Raw genomic sequence first — 22,889 nt, forward strand, 5'->3', positions numbered from 1 at the left:
CTCATTCAATGACACATGAGATTAGAAAAATAAGTAATAAAGTCACAAGTATTAACATTTATTAAGTTTCACAGTACATATAATCTGCGAGATTTTCCTCTCTCTTTACCTGTCTGCACCCCCCCCCAACTGTCTCACTCGTTCTCTTTAAATAAATAAACTTAAAAAAAAAATGGAGGCGCCTAGGTGGCTCAGTTGTTTAAGTGTCCGGTTCTTGGTTTTGGCTCACGTCATGTTCCCACAGTTCATGAGTTCTAGCCCCGCAGCGGGCTCTGCGTTGACAGTGTGGAGCCTGCTTGGGATTCTCTCTCTCTCCCTCTCTCTTGGCCCTTCCCCGCTCTCTCACTCGCTCTCTTTCAAAATAAATAAACTTAAAAAAAATAACCTGTGAGATTTTCATTTTATCTATTCTCACAAAGCTTTGAAATGATTAACAGAGGAACATTAAAATTTTCAAGAAAATGGAAAACTGTATTTAATGGAAAAAGTAGTGAACTTTGTAGTAAAATTTTAAAACACTTGTAAGGTGTCAAAACAAGTAGTCAGAAGGGTCCCATGGACTTGGGTTGTTCTCCAACCCATTGTAGGTCCATTCCTTGTGACTGAAGCAAGATACCGTGGGTTTATTTTATGTTGAATCATCCTCCAGTGTATGTTCAAAGCTAGAACAGAGGGGCGCCTGGGTGGCGCAGTCGGTTAAGCGTCCGACTTCAGCCAGGTCACGATCTCGCGGTCCGTGAGTTCGAGCCCCGCGTCGGGCTCTGGGCTGATGGCTCAGAGCCTGGAGCCTGTTTCCGATTCTGTGTCTCCCTCTCTCTCTGCCCCTCCCCCATTCATGCTCTGTCTCTCTCTGTCCCAAAAATAAATAAACGTTGAAAAAATAAAAAAAAATAAAAAAAAAATAAAAAAATAAAAAAATAAAAAAAAAAAAAGCTAGAACAGAGTTAATTTTTATGGTTTGGAATTCTGGCTAAGTCTCCGACACAGGAGACCGCACGCCTGCTTTGCACACTGTAACTCTAACACTTTCAGCAGGAGACGGAGTCAGTAACCCTGAACTCAGGGGCTTCTCTCAGGGGGACTTTGTTTACTGAAGGATCCTTCTAAATGACTTAAGGATCCTTGGGGAAACTAAATGAACTGTGCATGTTTACATTCAAAAGGGGCCATGGCCTATATGCTCCGTTGTTAGTAGCTGGGCTAACCAACAAGCTCTGAGTTTCCAGGAGGAAGGAAAGGAGAAGAAAACTGAGCATAAGCATATATGGAAGATCCTTTGCAGAACTGTCAACTTTTTCAAGAAAAGAAGAGTCTGAAAGTGGTAATCCTCTTCGAGAAATAACATGATATAGTAAACATGTCAAGTATCATACCAGACTTTTGTACAGACCACAGGCCGTAGGCAGGCATTCAAGATTTTAGAAAAATTTTACAGAAATAGTGATGACCAAGAAAAGTCTATTAATATTCCTCTTTATCAGAACTGAGAAAGACTGTTATCAGACGGAGAGATCTAGTACTTAAAATACCTGTGTTCTGCAGGAGCATAGCCTGAGAATCTGCTCCATAATTTGTATTTAACTCTTCAAATACTGCTGAAAAATATAAAATTTTGATTATTCTATCAGAGCTTTTGGTAGTTGTTCACTCACCTTTCCCTTATTTTAATCTAAAGTTAAAGATATACACCTGCTTTGTAAATTTTAGTCTTCTTATAAATCTAGGAAGGAAATAAAAAAAATTGGCTTGGCCGCACCTTATTATATTCAATAAATTCCTCAACATTTTCAATAGTAGATATAGCTGGATACAAAGAAATAACATCATCAAGTACAACAGGTGAGGGATATTTACATAAAGAACATTTAAAGTATTGTACATACACTATTAGTAGGAGAATGGTATCCATAAAGTTGAAGACGCTGACATAGAGCACAAAGGGCCAAATGAAGTGTCACATTTCAGAATGAACCCAAGTATAGCAAAAGAAAAAAAGAAAAAGACGACAAAATAATCAATTAGGAAGGGCAAATCATTATGCTACATTCTATATAGAGCACACACACAATACAAGTGGGATAAATGTTAAAGATGAGTAGCAAAGTTTTTCAAATTTCATACAATTAAATATTAAGTGAATCTGTGCTCATTTCAACCATCTTCATTTTAACTTTCTGACAGAACTATGGCTTTGAGTAAAACACTCCTCTGAAGTACACGGTTTTACTGAGACGCTTCAGCAATTCCATATGGATTAGGGGAAAACTAGATGTGGCAGCATGGTAGTGGATATGGTATGAGACACCATGAGCAGTGGAATCTTGTTCTGCTCTTTTTAGTGCCATGACCTGAGGCAAGTCAATGAAGCTCTCTAAGATGGCTTCCTCCTCTGGAAAACAGTATGAAACTTACCTGCAGAAATGTAATGAGGACTAAATGGGAGCAACACTTATAATGGACATAGCACAGAGTGTCTCAAGATATGTTGTTTCCCTCTTGACTTCCGAAGCACAGTTTTATTTCATGAGGATTTAGTATATTTCATATACTGTTAAGTGGCGACATGTTTTAGCTCATTTGATTCCCATAACAATCACATGTGGCCATTACTCCTATTATCCCCATGGCACAAATGAAGAAACTGAGGCACACAGAGGCTAAGGACCTGTTCAAGGTCAGGCAGATAATGAATGGCAGAGCTGATACTCAAACTCTGAAAATCTGGCTCCTGAGCCTGTGCTCTACTGTCTCTCTAATGTAATCAATGTTATTTTCACTATAAGCTAAATTTCAATTGCTTAAAGATTCAAAAATCTTACCAGTTCAGATTTGCATTATTTAAAATGTGGCATCTATTAACAATAGATTACCATAGAGAGCTGTATTGTCTTAGAGTGCTGTTTATTTAGTTCAGAGGCTGTCTAAAGATTATTTCTGAATTGCTTTAAGAAATAGTTCTGATGGCTAAATTATACAAATAAATTTCAAGAGCACTAATTAAACTCTGTAAGGTAAATACCTATGAAGTACCTGTGGAGATCAATGGCTTTAGTGTTTCCTTATATATAAACAAGCTATACAGTATATTACTTATAAGTCACTTTTATCTGTTCTTTAAAACAAGTCTCCTCCATGTATTTCCTAGAGGGAGCTTCAGTGACCTATATGCATATAAAATTATACAATTTAGGGTATGTTGATATAACTTAAGTTTCAAATTCGGATAGACTTTCCTTAATTAATCAAAGTTAATAAGGTTTTACTATATCGCTATTATGAACTATTTTCATTAAACCAGCATTAAATTTCCTATTCCTGGGCTGCAATAAAGCTCAGAGCCAAGCTTTGTGCTGACAATGTAGCTTTTCCCAGTGTGGTTTGTCTGCTGTCATTGTTCCCTTTTCTCTCTCCCTTTGTTACTTGACTTACGTATTTTAGTAAATGTTAATGATTAGAACAGCACTGTGTTTTCCTTGCAAGATTCACAAGCCCTTTCTGAAAGCAGTATAGATAAATAAACAAAACTGTTAAATTTTTGAAAATAATGTAAACATTGTGTTTCAACTATACTGGAAAAAAAAAGCCAGTTAAATTTCTGTCCATTGAAATATGATCTATTCTGTTCCTGAGGTATAGCAAAAGATTAATCAACATAATTCAGCCTCCTAAATGATATTTTATTAACAATTTACTTATGCAGTTAAATATAGTTAATCTATCAAAATTAAAATAACTTCTTACACTTTCCATATATTATCTACAGAAAATAAAATTTACGAAGGTATTTAGTTCTCTCATGTTATCGCTAATACTCTAAAAAAATGGCATTATAGAGCTAATTCATGTGGGATTTATGAATTATAATTTGAAAATCACGAGACCTGATTTAGAGAACTCGTAATGCCCCTTTTAATACCTGACTAACATTATAACCAGCTCTTTGATTTTGTAAGAAAGAGTGTCTTCCATAAGCTTTGTCAATTAGAATACGGAGGGTGACTCAACAAAAACTGGTAATTATATCACAGTCAAATAGCTTATGAAATAATAAGTATTCCATAATCCTGATAATCTGCTTTTATTAATGTAAATATAAATACACAATCTATTGGGATTAAATATGGCACCATCTGCTACAGATAATACATGTTTTTTTAAAAAAACGTGAAATATATCCTTATAACAATGAGAATAATAAAAAATGTTGCAGCTCTCTAGGTAGACCAACTAAGCTGCTGCACAGGGCCACTAATTTAACATGAAACAATCATCACTTACATCTCAACAAAACTGTGTTTCTGCTATCTAAGGACCAGACGAAGAAATAGGCTATAATGGTTAAAGTACAGATCTGGAGCTGCGCAACCATAGACTCAAATCTTAGCTTGCCATAATTACAGATAATAAGGTAACTAATTTAACTGGTGGGCCGACAAGCATCCAGCACAGTCCCTGAGAGTAAGATCTCAGCACCTGTTTGTTATTTGTATTATGTGAGCCTGGGATACTGTCGGGCGGAAATACTTGGGACAAACAGAAAGAAAACTGGTAGGGAAATGGAGGCAAAGGCTGCTTAACTCTACCTTCAGAGTAAGTTGAAAACATTACTCACCCCAGAAGAATCTCTTATTTCTAAGAACTCAAAAAAATATATTATTTCCTTGGTTTTGCTTCAACATCCATATTGTTATAGTGCCACTAAAGCCACTCACATGTAGAATTAAATCTTTGCAATTCACCTTTAAATTTTTTCATGCATAATGATCTGTATTCATCTATTGTATGATATACCCTTCAAATCTCATGGAAAACAATATAGATGAAAATGAAAAAATGCATGTGATTATGGACACAGATGTTTAATATCAATATTTAAGATAATATTGATACAGATGCATAGAAATCTAAAGCAGTTTTCCTACGTAAGAACTTTAGGAAGCTTTCCTGCAAGGGACAGCTGTAAAGTTACCCACTGTAGTTCTTGTTTCTCAGCACGAATAAAACGACTCTCAGCTAGAAGGCCCACCTGAAACTACCATAAATTATTCTTACCAGCATTGCACGCTTTTCTTCATCTCCTTTAGTTTCTCTCTTTTCATTTTTTTTCCTGAATATCTCTTGAAGCTGACAAAGAAAGTGATCAAGAATCAAATATCCAGTGAGTTTCCGGAGCCCCACTTACCACCCTGTGCTAGGTATATTCTAAAAACATCTACCGAGAACATTCATACTGCTACAGATATATTTTCTGGTACCAATTTTTTTTTTTCCTGAGAAAAAGAAAACACACCCTTGGCTACTGGCAACCTATGGTTAAGTTAAATGTACAAGATTATAGCTTTACTTTATCTCTAAGACATAGAGACAGGGAGTCTGTGACCCACAAATAAAAAAGCCTACTGGGGTATAAAGAAAACTGGAACAGAATTCAGGATTGTGGGTTGGAGCCCATCTTCTGTCACTAACTTCATGATGGTGAACAGGTCACTCATCCCTCACGAGGCCCCAGTTTGCTCACGTGGAATGAGATGGCCTCGGAAGTACTTTTCAGGTAACCGAATGCTGGTGGGAGCAAGGGCTCTGCCTATAACCCCTTGAGTAAGTTAGTCTAATCATTCACGGAATGTTTTGCACATCCAGAACAAGGAGGTAACTCCTTCCCTTACAGGAATATTTTTTTTTCTCCAGCTTTATTGAGGTGTAATCGCTAGGTCTTGTAAGAATGTTGTGCAGAGTAAATATTACACATAGTTACTCAGCACATTGCCTGTCACAGAGTAACTTCTCAAGAGATGTCATTTATTATTATTAATACTGTTATTTCCTCTTTAAAATTCTATTTTACAAAGGGAAGCCTAATCCTACCTCTATCACAGCTTTCTGGTGAGGTCAGTATTCTTGTCTGTGTAACCTGAACAGCGATCTCAACTCTTCATTTCGTAAGGCAATAGTTGAAAGTCAGATGAAATGTATTACCTCCCAACATAGGTAATAACACAAATACAGTACATAATATAAATGATTTTGTGAACAAGTACATTTATCTCCACACTTTTTCTTTGTGAAAAGAGTTTTCAGCAAAGGTTATTAATAGTCATTTCATAAATAGGCAGGATAATCCTAGATTTTAGACTCTAACAACTAAGTTGGCTCAACTCTACCTCCTTCTTTCAGGAATTCTTTGCTGTCGACAAACAAACTAAAACAACAAACAAAACCCATCACACCTGAGGCAGCAGTACAGCCACCACAAAGGCAAGGAGCACACCGTCGCTTTCACAAGAGTCAAGAGCAGAAGCCGTGGTCCTGCATGAACGTTTTCACCTCCCGTCTCCACAGACAGCTTTCCAAAGGACATCTCTATACAGGCAACTTTCAATGGACTGAGTTCCAAAAGTTAATCTTTTAATCAATGGGGTAGAACTTGGAAGTTTCTACAGAAAGTTTATTAAAAATTATTTAGAGTACTAGGCCCATTCTGAAAGTCCTAAAATGGAGTTTTATGCTATCATAACAAAACCATATTAAACTAAATCTGTTGACTTTAGGATGGTAGGAACATATCTCTATCTTTGCACTGAACCTGAAAACTCTTACCCCCCTCCCCCCCATCATCCTGGAAAACACTGGAATGAGGGGTCTGTTGTGGTTCCCGGTCCAATGGCCTGGTTCAGGGACTGTCCGAGCGAGGGCTGCATGGGTGTTAGAGGAAGCCATGGGACAGATCCCAGCAAGTAGAAGCTTGCTTCTTTTTGAATGGCTACTAGTTAGCTTTCGACAAGGATTTTTATCTCTTCTCTTTCCTACCACAGAAAAGAATGATTTCATAGTTTCTCTTCCATGTTCCAGCCTCTGAGGAAAATACTAAGCTGTTTAAGAGGTTTTTTGAGGGATTTTTAATGGCTGGTTACAAAGGAAAATATAAAACAAAATGGCTATTTATATGCCATCTTTCTCTTTTCTTTTTACTAGGGGCTAAGGGTGTATATCTTGTTACTGGAAGGATCTCTACTTTGAGGGGAGAAAAACAGACATTTTTGACATAGAAGTAGATGCAGAATCCCTGGGTGAAAAGAAATAGAAGATTCTAGAAGTGGGAGGTGGTAAGATGAGTGAGAAGCTGTGATGTTGCCACACCAGCACCAGTCCTGTGTCGGTCGGGCCTGAAGGTGAATACCTAAGAACAATCTTACTCTCCCCACTTTACATCAGACCTCATTCAAAGACAGGAGAAGGGAATAGGAAAATGGGGACCAGACCGGACCATAAGGCAGTGATAAATGGAAGAGAAAAGCAGAAAGAAAAACCACAGATCCGATCATGAGAAGGAAGGGAAGTTCCTGTGGCAAAAAGCTGTGGCTGGGGGCACTGAGAAGATGGGGTCTGAGGATAACTGAGCACAGACAACACCCCCAGACTGCTCGTTACCCACCCACTGGGAAATATCAGGCTCATTTCAAATGCTCAGAAAGCGTGTAACAACTATAATCACCTTTATATAATGAATATAATTTATATATTTTTTAATATGAAAATTATTTAAAGTACATAAGAATATACTTCTTTATTAAATTAAGGTGAAAGCATAATTTTTCACTCTTCCTTCCACATTATTTCAAATAATGCAAAAACATAAGAATATAAATATTCAATACTTAACTACTGATAAAATGCAGCATATAATATACATACCACCAAAAATTCCTTTTTGTCCACCATCTCATTACCATCGGTGTCAAACATGTTGAAAGCTATTCTAAATCCTGCATGTGGCTCTGCCAGAAAAAATAGAAAAGTACTTGTGAAATGGAAAAATGTTTATAAAGTACAGTTGTAAGCAGTTATGTATATACTGTACAAAAATACTTTCTTTAACCAAGGATTTAAAAGCAGCATGTTACTATTAGTTAAATATAAGAAAAGCTATGTATGTATACATATTTCTGCTTCCTATATTAGCACACTTAGTAACAAAATTGATAATACACTCTAGAAGTATTTGTGTGGTAACTGTTGCATAGCACAGACAGTAAAATTTAACTACCTTACTTGCAAAAATAAATACTTCTTTTTGTTATCCAAAGTCTGTCAGTTTTTTTTAAAGGGAAATATCAAATCATCACATATGTTCAACTACTTGGAGTGAAAGAAAAAAGTTAAAACATGACACAATGGACCAGTTGTAATTCTTAGGGAAATTATTGTGCAAATGACCTATGAAAATAAATGTCAAGCACAAGATATTACATATCTGAGTTTAAACCTCTAGAAGCCTCAAAAACAGAAATATCAAATAAAAGAGGCTTGAATAATTCTCAATTCCCCCCAAATACAAGGAACAATTGCTTTTCTGAGAAAGACATACTTTTACACACTAAGAGCTGCTTTAATGTTATGAATCTTATAAGAAGGTTCAATATCTTTTCCCTTCTAAAGCATAAAGAAGAAAACTTGAACGTGTCCTTCAAAGAGAAGCTCAGTACACATGCCTTTTAGAAACATCTGACCCTTTCTTTTGAGATGGCGTGCCAAAAGTTTGGAAGAGAGGCCTCCCACAGATACATTTGGTATTTACCTGTTGTAAAACCTTGAAGCTAGCAAAAGAGAAGCATGTTACCCTACTTTCTTAACTGGTAATAGCTGTCTCTAATGGAAACAGAAGCCAGTCTTATATGCAGGCTCATTTCTTGCTTATAGCTTAGGAATGTAAACTTACTTTCATTAGCATTCAGTTGAGAAAGAAATAAAAAATTTCATCATCCCTAATAACCAAGTCTTAAGCTTTCAGATGATCCTGAAAACACACAGACAGGAAGTCCTTACACATACTGCTTGGAAGGGAAAATAAAGTTAAAGCACTAACAAGCAAAGAGGAGAAAACTACAGACAGGTAACACAGATTCCGTAGCCCACTTTGTGTCAGCTCTGTTTTCACGTTTGGTCTTCGTTCTGATCTAAAAAACATCCATAATTTTTCAGTGAAATTCCTGCAAGTTTCTAAAATGGGTCCTGAACTCCAAAGGAAGATTCACTGTGTCCCAGGATCCTAACCCCTCCATGTAAGCACATGCACCAGGTGTTTTCCTTACACATTTAACCACACCCTGTCGCATCTCAGTAAGTGGCTTCCCTAGCCAGTTCTGTTATATTCTTGCCTATCATTCCGCCGTGTTAGGTATTTCAAATGAATAGTTTTGCAACCAAAGTTGTTCTAGCTGACAATACAGCTTTTTAACAAGTCTCTGAGATACTGGTTGGCACTCCTTTGATTTTCACGGAGTATTCATCATTGACTGGGCTTGAATTGTAACGGCTTTCCAGTCTGAAACAACCTCAGACAGTTGTATTACCACTAACCACCATACAACACTTCTCGTGCTTCAGCACCAACATTTTAATTTTGAGTTCGGAAGAAAAAAATGCAAAAAAGAATAAAGGATAAAATTTTTGAAACACACGTACTCCCCCCCAAACTTCCTACGATAGAACTCCAACATAACACCATTCATTAGTAAATTTAGAGTAACAAAGTGGCTCTGAATTTTCTGATCATAGAGGTACAAGGAATTTTATGACTTGTTTCTAACGACAGAGTTTCACTGATACTCTTGTTCCCATACATCTCCACATATCCCCACAAACAGAAATCCCTCTAGCGATATTCTTTCATTTACTCTCTTTCACTCATTCACCAGCTAGTTTTTTGAGAGGTGACCATGTGCTAGACACTGTTCTTGATACAGAAATGGACAAAAAAGAGAAAACCTTTGCCATCATGGACCTTGCATTCAAGTATGGGGAGAAAGACAAGAACACATAAACCAATAAATGAATCCTTTCAAATAGTTTTAAGTGCTATGAAGAAAATAAAGCACGGTAAAGGGAGAAAAAGGGAGCGGTAGGAGAGGGAGGATGGTCAGGAAAGGTTCACATTTCACATTTCAAAAGAAACCTGGATAATGTTTGTTATCATGAGGATCTTGAGGAGAGAAGCACTGATGGCAGAAAGAGCAGAGAGTACAAATTCCTGAGGTGAGAATTCAAGGAACACAAAAGCCAGGTGGCTGGAGCACAGTGAACTAGAGCAGGTAAGACCCTGCATTAAATGCAATGAAATTTAACTAAAAACACGAGTAAACCCTCTGTAGATTTCATAAAAACTGCTGCATACGAGAGCAAGAGAGTAACAAAGCTGTTCTAGGATAATGATGGGTATTCTGACACACTCACTAGTTAAAAGACTCATTCTTTCATGCTAGTCTTAGAAAATATGTGATTTCTGTGAGGGTGGCAGGAAATTTACAAATTGCCATCTGACCTGATCTTTAGGCTTTCATGTAGATTAAACCACAAGGATTGATATATGATGTAAAATTTATAACTTATGAGCACTTTATTACTATTCCAGAACCCATAAAAATAGTTACGTTTTTGCCTCTTGATAGTGCTATGCTTAGCATTTGCTGATTTTTGCAAAATAACCATGGATAAACCTAAACTGATTTTCAGTAGTAGGAGAATCTAAGATTTGTTTTCCAAGATTCCGATTAAAAAAGAAAAATGGATCCAAAAATAGACTTATGAGTACACTTACTTGTTAAAATACACAAGAGAAAAAGATATTCTGTGTAAGAAATCACACCTAGAAGAAAAATAGTATTAGTAATGCTATATATAAAATATTACTTTATATTTAGCAAGTAAAATATTATTATAATATGCAATATTGATAAGGAACTTACCGCTTTAAAGAACATGCTAAGTATTGTTTTAAGCAAGACTAAACTATTCTAAAATCACGGCAAAAAAAACCCAAATTTTAATTTGTTTCACAATGCCTCTGTAGAGCCCATGTAAAATTCCCATTAATGCTCCTAGATATTTTGACAAGGAAAGCAAAATTACAATGTTTACTTATAGCTAGCTGTAAACTTGCTGCTAGTCTTCAATGGATGAATCTAGCATAAAATAAAAAAGCTAAACTGTAAAGTGCTTAAACTTTCAGAAAAAACATTTAGATATTCTTGCTTACAAATCTAATTTCTGTACTGCTTAAAAAATGAAACTTGTCTGCTTTCAAGTTATCATTTATTATTCTGACAAACTTAATGCTTCTATTAAACGTACTCTTAAGAAATTTTTGTTTTAATTAAATGGCTTACACTTTCTGAATACTGCATCCCGAGTTCTCTATAATCCCAGAATTACAAAGTTCAAAAGGTGTTCAGAGTAAATAAAGATATATATTCTGTTACTCAAATTCTTACTTTTGGGCATAGCGCCCCAAACTAGAATTCATGCTTCACTGAATTTCCAAGAGGATCCTGAGAAAATCACAGTCAGGAATAAGTCAATTAACACTTCTCCAGATATCAGATAGTCCTAAAGTTTGGTAAAAGGGTATACAAAAATCCTTAAATAATCAGATCGTGAACCCTGAAACTCCATTTTCCCTGATGCTCTTTGAGGCTCCCCTCTTTGTTACAGAACAAAGAGGACAGGAGTCACTGTCAGGCAGTTTGTCAGAAGACTTGAAGGGAACTAGCTAGAAGCCCTGTGAAAGCATTCCCTTCTTTTGTTTATACTACAATATTGTGACCTATAGACAGATAGTTCTGGTTGACTGCCATGAATGTTATGGGAGAAAGATTCTGGAATGGCCAACGTATATAAAGATACAATACCTAGATTCCATAGGGATCCCTCATAAAAAAAAAAAAAAGAAACAAAGAGAGAGAGAGAGAAAGAAAAGAAAAAAGAAGAAAGAGAAAAAGAGAGAAAGGGAGAAAGGAAGAAAGGAAGAGAAACAGAAAGGAAAATGGGATGGGAAAGGAAGCTCTATGTCTTCACAATCCCATCTCACTGACTGTCGTTCTGACTGACCTGGTGGAATACAGAGATGCTGGTTGGGATAAAGAAGTCTAATAACTACTACACATCTTTTATTTGATAATTAACTCAAAGTTTCCCTCAGGGAATGATTACTTCTTAACAGTGAGAGCACTGATCACAATTATCATGGTAGGTACCCGTCTGTAGGACCAAATGGTTTCTGAGGTGGTGTAATCCACAGGCATGGAGAACAAAGTGAAGCTCATGATATAATTTAATAAAAATGATCAAGGAAAAGAGAAAATACTACTAAACATGAACTGTAACTTCTTAATGCTAATGCTTTCCAATTACAAAAATGGAAAACTATTAAACTGGCCCTTCAATTTATTTTAAGGCCACCCAAGATCAAAAAGTAAAATAAAATAAATACATATGCTAAGCATATAGTAATGCTGTGATCTTTACAAAAGAGGGTAAGAAAGATGCCAACTAGGTTTCTTTTGAAAATTCAACAAAAAAACTTCTAAGGGAAGTTCCTTAAAAACATTATACTATTTAGTTCCTCTATTATGATGCACTACAGTTGGCTGTTATGACTAAGTCTGGATAATGCTTTCATAAATGTTGCATTTCAATTAACTTTTTGTAAAACTGCATTTTCTTGCTGGGAAATATTTTAAGCAGATATAATTCACTTGTAAACTAATCTTTAATAGCTCTAAAGATTTAGCTTTAAAATTCCTTTGCCACTTAAACCTATTTATAAAAAAAGCAAGGCTGCCTGTAACATTCTACTTCGCCTAACCTAAAGGTTCTAAAACCTTTCCGGTATAAGGATTGCTTCAATAATCCAATCACTGTGACACAGCTCTGCACTGTCCTACAGGGTAGCCACTGGCCAGATGTGGCTACCTAAACTTAAAACAATTAAAATTAAACACAATAAAACATTTACTTCCTCAGTTACAGTAGCCACATTTTCAGATCCTTAAAAGCCACATGGGGCTAAGGGCAGTATACTATGGGAGACAAGACAGAAATACAACATTTCCATCACTATACAGATAATTCTGTGGGAGAGCACTGAATAGCTCATGTCCCCCGAAAAACATGCTAATATGCATACAACATAAAGAAGATTAGGACAGGCCTAAACCTAGGGCTTCCAGATTTAACGCTCTCCTTAACTACAAAGAATTTCCTTCTTCCATGCATTTATTTTTCTTAGATTATACTTGATCCAATTTGTATTTTCCCACTAGAAGTATTAAGTAAATATTTTTAAATTTGCTAACTTCTTTTTCTGAGCTTTGAATTTTCCTGATTCTATCATCCCACCCTAAGATTTGAATGACCTTTAAGACAACTTCTAGGAAAAAATTTCTAAGAGCTTTAAAGATACCATGGCCCTAATTTTAAAACCCTAGTTATGAAAAATCCTACAATAAAAGGTAAAGTGTCTACTCCTTTCAGATACCATGTCAACTAGGTGAAAGCAATTTGAATTTCTAATTCTACTCAGATAAAATATATAGACTATAACTATTCCTTTAAAATACTGGTCTTCATGCTAGAGTATACTATAATTATTTTCAAACCAATAATTGTTCATATAATTTCTTTAACATTTTTATTTTATATACTCTTATACTTGAGCATGTTAAAAAGTGTATTTTTAAGAAAAATTACTTTGTAAGATTAAAGAGATTTTCTTAATTAGTGTTTTCTACAAATATGAACAAAAAGTACAGTGTCAAAGAAAACAGCAATAAAATCAGTATAATTTGATTGCAAGGAAGTGTATGAATCCATGACTTAGACAAATAGATATAGCTAAGATAGTATGATGAAACAGGTGGATTTTGCAGTGAGTGTTGTTTTTAAAAGAAACATGTTCAAACTGGGTGGCCAAAAGACATCCAATAAGTTTTTCATACTGATTAAATTTTTAAATATCTATAGTTGCCTGGAAGTAAAATGGAAGGAAGAAAAATAGTTGGAGATCAGTATTTTTAAGAAATGCTTTTGTAAGTAAATATAACCTACATTTCTCTTTTTTTTAAAATTTTTTTTAACGTTTATTTATTTTTGAGACAGGGAGAGACAGCATGAACGGGGGAGGGTCAGAGAGAGAGGGAGACACAGAATCTGAAGCAGGCTCCAGGCTCTGAGCTGTCAGCACAGAGCCTGACGCGGGGCTCGAACTCAAGGACTGGGAGATCATGACCTGAGCCGAAGTTGGATGCTTAACCGACTGAGCCACCCAGGCGCCGCTAACCTACACTTCTCAATATAGTTAAAAAATAATTTTTTGTACTATGAAGGTTCATTTTGTTGTAAAAAATTTGAAAGACATGAATAATATATATAAAAATAAGAACCACCTTTAATCCCACTACCCAGAAACAATCAGTATTAATATTTTACTATTTTTCTTTTCAGTTTTTTCTCTATGTGCACACACACACACACACACACACACACACACACGAATAAAATTACTTTAAGTATGAGGAAAAAATATATATAAATAGTATAAATAATATAGTGTCCATTTAAAAATGCATAAGTATTAAAGTTAATTTACCTCTTTCTTTAAGATTGCGAAAAAGCTTTGAGGATCCTTTCCAAACTGGTGGTGTTTCTGAGAGCATTTGATTTAATTCCTATGACATAAGGTATCATAATATTAATGGTAAACCACTTACTTATAAAATAAATAAAAAGTATTTAAATGCCTATGCAAAAAAATTCTTCACTTAAAGGACCTGAGACATGGCTGTATTTATTCTATTCTATACCTGTGGTTCATTCAACCACAAAACTTAGTATTTGCCCACAGTCTAACCATAAAATAAATAATAAAGAAGCTAAGTTAAATTCAATTAGAGCTATCAAAAATTTAAGATAAGTTTAGCAACTGGAAGAATATATGTAAAAAAATCAATTTAAGATAAAACACTGAGTTTCATGAAAGCCATAATTAAGGTGGATTTCCTTATCAAGGTCAGAGATGGTGACCTGGCTTCACATACTGTCTCTTCTCTGTAGCCGTCTTGGATTTAAGGAGCTGGAAGAAGTAAATGGACAGACGGTCATACTGGGAAAGAATGAGTAATATTTTAGTAGTGACTCAAAGAATGGTGACATCAGATGAAGCAGGAGTTCAAGGGTACTGAGTTATGGTGGCCACTTTCAATTTTTTTTTCTAATTTTAACTTAAATATTCAGTAAAAAACACAGACTGCAATTGCTTAGTCTGCCTTTTTAAAATCAAACTATCACAGCAGGTTGGGCAACTAGTTTGAAAATTTAAACATTTGAATCATTGCTCAGACACCAAAGGAATTCTGAATTTATTGTTAATACTTAGTTAAAAATAATTAAATGAAAATTATATTTTGGTTAATTGTGAAGAAAAATTATTAAGGGATTTGGTAAGATAAATTGAAATAATTTGAAATAAAAAAGGTAGTTTGCTAAGTAACACACTGAAGAACAATAGAAACCACTTCTATATTCCAGACCTGATTCTTGCTACACAACGATGGTTCCCCAATACCCCAGGCATAACCTGGGAGCTTGTAAGAAAAGGAGGTCTCAGTTCTCAGACCTACTGAAACAGAATCTGTATTGTTAGTAAGAACTCCAAGTGATTTTTTTTTTTTTTTACACATTACACTTTGAGAAACACTTTAGACAAATCCTTCCTGATGCGGTTGTATCTAAAAATATTCTGTGACATTATAAACTTTTTTTTTTTTTCATTACAAAGCTGAGTTAGCAGGCAAATAAAGAATCCCTGGGAGAGTTATTTTTAGGGGTTTCCCCTGAAGTCCATCTGTGAACCCTGCTTTCATTTCCATTGTAGTGTTATCTCAACGGAATTATACACACTTGAGTGTATACCGTATCTATTAAACAAATATTCACTCCTCCATTTTAACTATTTCCATGTATTCAATTCCATCTCGTCTAGTTTAAACTCCACTTGAGTTTACAATCAAAAAAATCATAGCTACCTTTTTCTGAGTGCCCTCCATGTGCCTAACAATGGGCTAATACAATCTCTCATTTAATTTTAAAAAACAAACCTCATTCTGCATATTTTACTGAGACTTAAAAAGAATAAGAAATTCACCCGAGGTCACACAACTTCTAAATGATGGGCCAGATCCTTACTGACCAAGCAGTTTACTTTAGTAATAATTCATGTTCTTCTGGTCTAGATTATCCAATTAACACACTGATCTTTGTCTCCTGTTGACTTTAAGAAGTTTTAAAATGTATTAAAATCTGTATTTCCACTCGGAATGTGAATCTCCCTCCCCATTCAGTGCCTATCTTGGTCTCTTATAGGTAGTGGTGCTGTGTAATAAATGCTTTGCTTGGCCTTTGCCCCTGGCTCCTAGGAGACTCTGAATCCTTGAGTCACACCCAGGGTGGGCTGCTGACTGTCAGAAGGAATCACAGTGGGATCTGAGAGTTGGAGCTTTGAGCTCTCCTGACTTCTGGGGTGGGGTAGGAAAAGGGACTAGAGATGGAGCTCAATCACTTGGCCAATGAACCAATTATACCTAGATAATGAAACCCTCAATAAAAACTCAACGCCCAAGCTCAGTGGAGATTTCAGGTTGGTGAACACGCCGATGCGCGAGGTGGGGAGAGGGCACGGAAGGCATGTGTTTCGGATCCTCCTATACCTGTCCGAGGAGTCTCTTCATATGGCTAGTCCTGACTTGTGGCACTTAGAATAAACTGTTAATAAATACGGAATGTTTGTCAGTTTTGTGTCAGTCTAGAAAATTACTGAACTTGAGGAGAATTACAGGAACCTCTTGGATTTGTAGCCAGTTGGTCAGAAGTGTGGGTGGCCTCGGGACACTTGAACTTGCATGTGGCATCTGAAATGAGAGCAGTCTTGTTGGGGACTGTGTCCTTAAATCTACGGAGTCTGAAACTAACTTTGGATGGGTAGCATCAGAATTATATTGCAGGGGCGCCTGTGTGGTTCAGTCAGTAAAGCGTCCAACTCTTGATCTTGGCTCACGTTGATACCTATAGCTCTAATGTATTTATTCACCATAGTTGTATATTACACATTGAATTTGTCCTTGATATGCCTCGGTGACCATTCTTTTATTCATTTCTCAACTAACTAACATTTATATTGTTTTTTTTGTTGTTTTGGCTGTTACAACTGATGCTGCAGAAAGAAGAAAACAGAAAACATGTACAGGACTGCTGGTGTAACTATTTCTCTAGTATATATCTCTAGAAGTAGAGCTTTTGATTATATATTTTCAACTTTATTAGATATTGACAAATTTCTCTCAAAAGTGAATATACAAATTTGCATTCTACCTTGGTTCTTTCTTCTTCTTGTCGGTGCTAATTACTGGTATTGTGAGATTTCTGGCAGCTGATAATCTGACGGGTGTGAAATAGCAACATATTATTGGCTTAATTTGCATATCCCTGATTAGTAGTGAGGCTGAGCTCCTTTACATATATTATTGGCCATTCTATGTTTACTCATTTTTTTCTTATTGAGCTGGCTATCTTTCTTCTATTGATTTACAGGAGTTCTAGAGGAGTACAAGACACTCAATGTTTTCTGTTAATACACTGTAAGCATATTCTCCCATCTATCATACATCTTTTAGCATTGTTGATGCTCTTTTGGTATGCCAAAGCTTTTCATATTTAATTTAATAAAATTTGCCCAAATATCCTTTGAGCTTTGCTTTGTGTCTTATCTAAAGAATCCTCTTGTATCCCTTATTTTACTTCTAATATTTCAGAATTTTTGTTTGTCAAAAATAAGAACTTAATCCATCTGAAATTTGCTTTTGTATATGGTGATCAGTTTAGTATTTAATTTGTTTGCCTCCATGTTGGAAAGACTATTGTTTCAGTATCTAAAGGTCAATTCATTCTCTAGTGATTTACAGATCTTTCCATATATGCATGGGTCTGTTTATGAACTCTATATTCTATTATTTTCATCTAATTAAAAAACTCTTGCAATAATACAATACTATTTTAATTATAACTCTATTATTAATCTTAATATGACACAGGCCCAATTATTCTCATCCTGATGTTTTCCCCTCCTTCCTTTTCAGAATTGTTCTGAAAATTCTGGATCCTTACTCTTCCAAATGCATCATCCATGAACATGATCTATTTCTCGGTTTATTCATATCTTTTAAAAAATATAACAATGTCTTGCACATCTTCTGTTAGGTACACAAAGTAATAGTTTTTGTTGCTATTGTGAAAAGTATCTTATTTGACAGTGCAGCTTCTAATTGCTATCGCTGGTGCAGAAACATTTTATTAACTTTGGTTAATTGATCTTATACTCAGCAGCAACCTTGCTAAACTTTTACTAAATTTGAATACATTTGAAAATCTATGTATTTTTACATTTTTATCTAAATCATATGGCTTCCTACTGTGCTAATCCTTAGAACCTCTTTCTTTCTTCTTGTCATACTACATGTGATAGCCTGGATTATGTCCACCTCAAATTTACATTTGAAGTCATAATTCTCAGTATACCAGAATGTGACTGTATTGAGAAAGGGCCTTTAAAAAGGTAATTAAGATTGTTAAGTGAGGTCATTATGGTGGGTCCTAATCCAATATGACTGGTGTCCTTATAAAAAGACATCAGGACACAGACATGCACAGAACAACAACATGTGAGGATAACAGAGGAGAAGATGGCCACCTACAGGCCAAGGAGAGAGGCCTCAGAAGAAACCCATGCTGCCAACACCTTGATCTTGAACTTCCAGCTTTCAGAAACATGAGAAAATAAATTTCTGTCATTTAAGCCACCCAAACTTTGGTATTTGCTACAGCAGCCCTAGCAAATTAATAGACAGCATTAGCTTCGATCTGTAGTAAAACAGGGAGTTAGCAGTTGTGATAGGAGACATATTTATATCATATCTAATTTTATTTATATTATTATTACTATAATGTTAATTTAATTTTGAGAGAGAAGGAGAGCACAAGTGGATTAGAGGCAGAGAGAGAGAGTGAAGGAGAAAGAATCTGAAGCAGGCTTCAGGCTCTGAGCTTTCGGCCCAGAGCCTGACGCAGGGCTTGAACTCATGGACCATGAGATCATGACCTGAGCTGAAGTCGGATGCTTAACCGACTGAGCCACTCAGGCACCCCTATAACATACATAATTTTAAAGAGAATGTCTAAAGTTTCACATGTAAACATTGCATTTGCTACAGGCTTTGGGAGGGTTCTCTTTAACTGTTTAAAGAAGTTCCCTAGAATGCTATACTAATACTGATTTTTTTAATATGGAAGTTTATCATACATTTAAAAGTACAAAAAGAATATATTAAAATTTAAAGTAGAAACTGTTGGGGCACCTGGGTGGCTCAGTCGGTTAAGCGTCCGACTTTTGGCTCAGGTCATGATCTCACAGTTCGTGGCTTTGAGCCCTGCGTCAGGCTCTGTGCTGACAGCTCAGAGCCTGGAGCCTGTTTCAGATTCTGTGTCTCCCTCTCTCTCTGCCCCTCCCCTGTTCACGCTCTGTCTCTGTCTCAAGAGTAAATAAACATTAAAAAAAATTAAAAAAAAATAAAGTAGAAACTGTTAAGAAACAGAAAACTACCAGTACTTTATAAGCCTCTTTGTAGCTCTTACTTATGATATTCCCCTCCATCTTTCCCAGAGGTAAATAATGTCTTAAATTTATCATTCCTTGGTTTTCCCACCAATGACTGCATTCTTAAACACTATGATTTTCCCCCCGAGTTTTGTAATTTATATATTTGTCAATTGCTTACTTTGTCATTACATTTCCAAGATTCATCGAGTTTAAGCACTGGTATAATTCATTTGTTTTCACTTGGTATAGCAACTGCTGTATGAATATGTAAAAGCCTATTCATCACTTCTACTATTGATACATTGTAGTCTTTCTGGTCAATTATGAATAATCTAATAGTATTCCTGTGAATCTCTCCTGAAAGCATAAGCTTCTCTATGTACACACATTAGTGTAAAATTACTAGAACATAGAGTATATTCAAGCTTAACATTACTAGTACACATATGTATGTTGTTGTAGAACTGCTAGGTATAGTGTATGTGTATCTTTAGTGTTAGAAGATAATGCCAAACAATTTTCCAAAGTGGGTATGCATATACATAGTGTGCATGTATATGACACCAAGAGCTTTAACCTACCTGTTTGGTAAGTGACTTCCACGTCTTAGCAACTGTAATAAATATAAAAGAATTAGATAATAAATATTTCATGCAATGTATATCCAAATTCAGTAACCAATCTACAGCCATAATTCATAACACCAGACTTTATATCTAACAGGCAATGTTTTTTTAACTTCAAGATGTAGATCCAAGATATGGTTTATTTATGTTACGCATTTGTTTCATGTACTATAAACTAGGTATAATAAATAATGTCAGTGGGGTAGTAAACATTTTCCATAATCATTATCTTACTTTGGGGATTTCTGGATTTATAAAGTTAACTTAATCCATGTTAAAAAATCTTTTAGGCTTACAACACAAATACTGATATTTGTTAAATATTCATACTAGAATAAAAATATTAACACAGAGAATTTATAATTTCACTACCCATGATCTCTGCTGTGCTAGTATCTCTGGGTATGATTCAAATGCCTGGTCTCTCTAGGGTGGAGTGGAAGAATGGGGGCAATGAGAAAAAGAGAGGAAGGAGAGAGCAGGTAATGTGAGAGGGAGACCCTCATCCTGTTTTCCATTTTTCCCTATATTTAAGATTCATTTCTGGAACAAGAGTGTTATAGTCGAATAAAATACCTAGAATCACTACTGATTCCTACTAAAGTAGGAAATAAAGTAGGTACTACTACCTACTGATTCCTCCTCACACCCTTGAAGATATAAAACACTATAAGTCTTATAATATTGGAATAAATGGACAGTCAACATTATTATTTCCTTTACTCAGATTTGAAAACTGTGAATGCCTGCCTAAGAATTATCTCCAGGTTTCTATGTGATTAAGCCCTATAACACAGCTGCATTAGGAACTGGTAAATATTAATTATTTCAGCTACATTACAATAATGACAACCAATAATTATTCTACATGGCAATGTGGCTATTTCTTTATAATTAACCACAATTATTATAAACAGTATATCAAAGTGAAGATTATGAGATAGGCAGTTTTTGCCATGTACCTTTCTCTTCTTTTAAGTCATTTTAAGATTGGAAGCATAGAAATATATTCTAAAATTTAGCAAGCTGATTTTTATGGAGATAGATTTCTTCTCTATGTAGCAACAACATCCTTTCTTTACCTAAGATAGTTTATACAAACATGTAACCAAAAGATTAAAATCACAAATTTACAAAGAAGAATTCAGCATTTAACCTTAACTATAATACACCTATTTCATAAAGATATCTTCCTTTCCATAATGAACAGAACATTGTAAATAATATTTATTATTCTGTTGCTATTGAAATATGGCAATGAGAACAGAAGAAAAATAAATGGTACAAAAGTACATGCACACGCTCTTATGCAATGTTCAGAAGCTATTTATCAGAAGAGGAAGTGACACACTCGAGCTCTGTAGGGTTTATGAGATTTCCAGGGTACATTATTCACAAAAGACATATTCATTCTGCCGGATGTGTTACCATGCTCAGTATTATTAGCTTTTTTTTTTTTTATAAAGACTAAAGAGCCATTAAGATTGTTCTTCAAAGGATTTTCTGATTTTCGGAATTCCTTATTTCGTATTAAGTTACTACATATATAAATATAACTTGGGTGAAGAGCGACTTCAACTCTAATAGATGTATGTTATTTCTTCAGCTATAGGTTGATGTTCATTATATTTTTAATACTTTTATGTATATTTGAAATTTTTGAACAATATATTTTCTAAATCTAAAATTAAAATAATACTATGTGAAAGTAATCAATTACCTACTTTAGTTCCAGAAGGGAAATTTACCTTTTAGGTTCTATTTAGGTAGGTAAAATAAGAAATTTTCTAGATTTCAAACACAAAGCTATGATCAGCAATCAAATGTATATCTCAATTAACATTTATTTAAACTATAACTATTAAGCAAATGTTCACACAGCATACCCCTTTTATTCGTGTTGGTGTCACCATAAAATTGTATCAAAGATTTGTTTTTAATTATGATTATAGATTCAAACAATGACAATGATGGTGACAATGACAATAACAGCTACCAACATTTATTAAGTGCTTACTGTGTCTGGTACTATACTGAACACAACCAATATCACTCAATCCTCAAAAACCTTGTGAAGTTGCTATTATTTTTATTTTTATAAATGATGAGACTAAAGATTGAATAACAAAGTTTTCAAAGCTAGAAACTGAATGCTAAGGTTTAAATACAAGTCTGTCCAGGGGCGCCTGGGTGGCTCAGTCGGTTAAGCATCTGACTTCAGCTCAGGTCATGATCTCTGGTTCTTGAGTTGGAGCCCCACTTCAGGCTCTGTACTGACAGCTCAGAGCCTGGAGCCTGCTTCGGATTCTGTGTCTCCCCCTCTCTCTACCCCTCGCCCGCTCACACTTTCTCTCTCAAAAATAAACATTTAAAAAAATTTTAATACAAGTCTGTCTAATAAATAAATAAACATTTAAATACAAGTCTGTCTCATCTCAATATGCCTATATATATATATATACACATATACATATATATACATATATGTATATATATACATATATATATACATATATGTATATATATGTATATGTGTATATACATATATATAAATCGTATATATATGATTTAATAATATTCAGTCTGTGAAACCTATTTTCTCTTCTGAGGCAAATATTTCTTTTTATAACCCTACACTTTAAAAAAAGTTTTTACAAATATCTTGATCTTTAGTGATTGTTCTTAACTATATTTTAAAAGTTCCAGTTTGAGGGCACCTGGGTGGCTCAGTTGGTTAAGTGTCTGACTTTGGCTCAGGTCATAATCTTGGAGTTGGTGGGTTC

The 22,889-nt window shown here is 35.0% G+C and overlaps 1 protein-coding gene across 5 annotated transcripts in view; it reads right to left on the reverse strand.

The window, feature by feature from the left end:
- MICU3 (mitochondrial calcium uptake family member 3) overlaps positions 1-22,889 on the reverse strand; it is a 113,011-nt gene that overhangs the window by 34,033 nt on the left and 56,089 nt on the right. For 3 of the 5 annotated variants that reach the window (XR_005794960.1, XM_040490084.1, XM_040490088.1), the window contains exons 3-8: positions 20,062-20,093; positions 14,423-14,501; positions 10,595-10,642; positions 7,693-7,775; positions 5,053-5,124; positions 1,884-1,922 (exon numbers count right to left, since the gene is read on the reverse strand). Coding sequence is in view for 4 of the 5 variants with exons in the window: in XM_040490084.1 (XP_040346018.1) it covers positions 1,884-1,922; positions 5,053-5,124; positions 7,693-7,775; positions 10,595-10,642; positions 14,423-14,501; positions 20,062-20,093 (353 nt within the window). In the remaining variant the exon portion in view is untranslated. The remainder of the gene's footprint in view (positions 1-1,883; positions 1,923-5,052; positions 5,125-7,692; positions 7,776-10,594; positions 10,643-14,422; positions 14,502-20,061; positions 20,094-22,889) is intronic. The other 2 variants (XM_040490086.1, XM_040490085.1) reach the window with 2 other exon arrangements.

This window comes from Herpailurus yagouaroundi, unplaced genomic scaffold, assembly GCF_014898765.1.
Source record: "Herpailurus yagouaroundi ecotype Mexico unplaced genomic scaffold, PumYag 181, whole genome shotgun sequence".
NCBI classification, from domain to species: domain Eukaryota; kingdom Metazoa; phylum Chordata; class Mammalia; order Carnivora; family Felidae; genus Herpailurus; species Herpailurus yagouaroundi.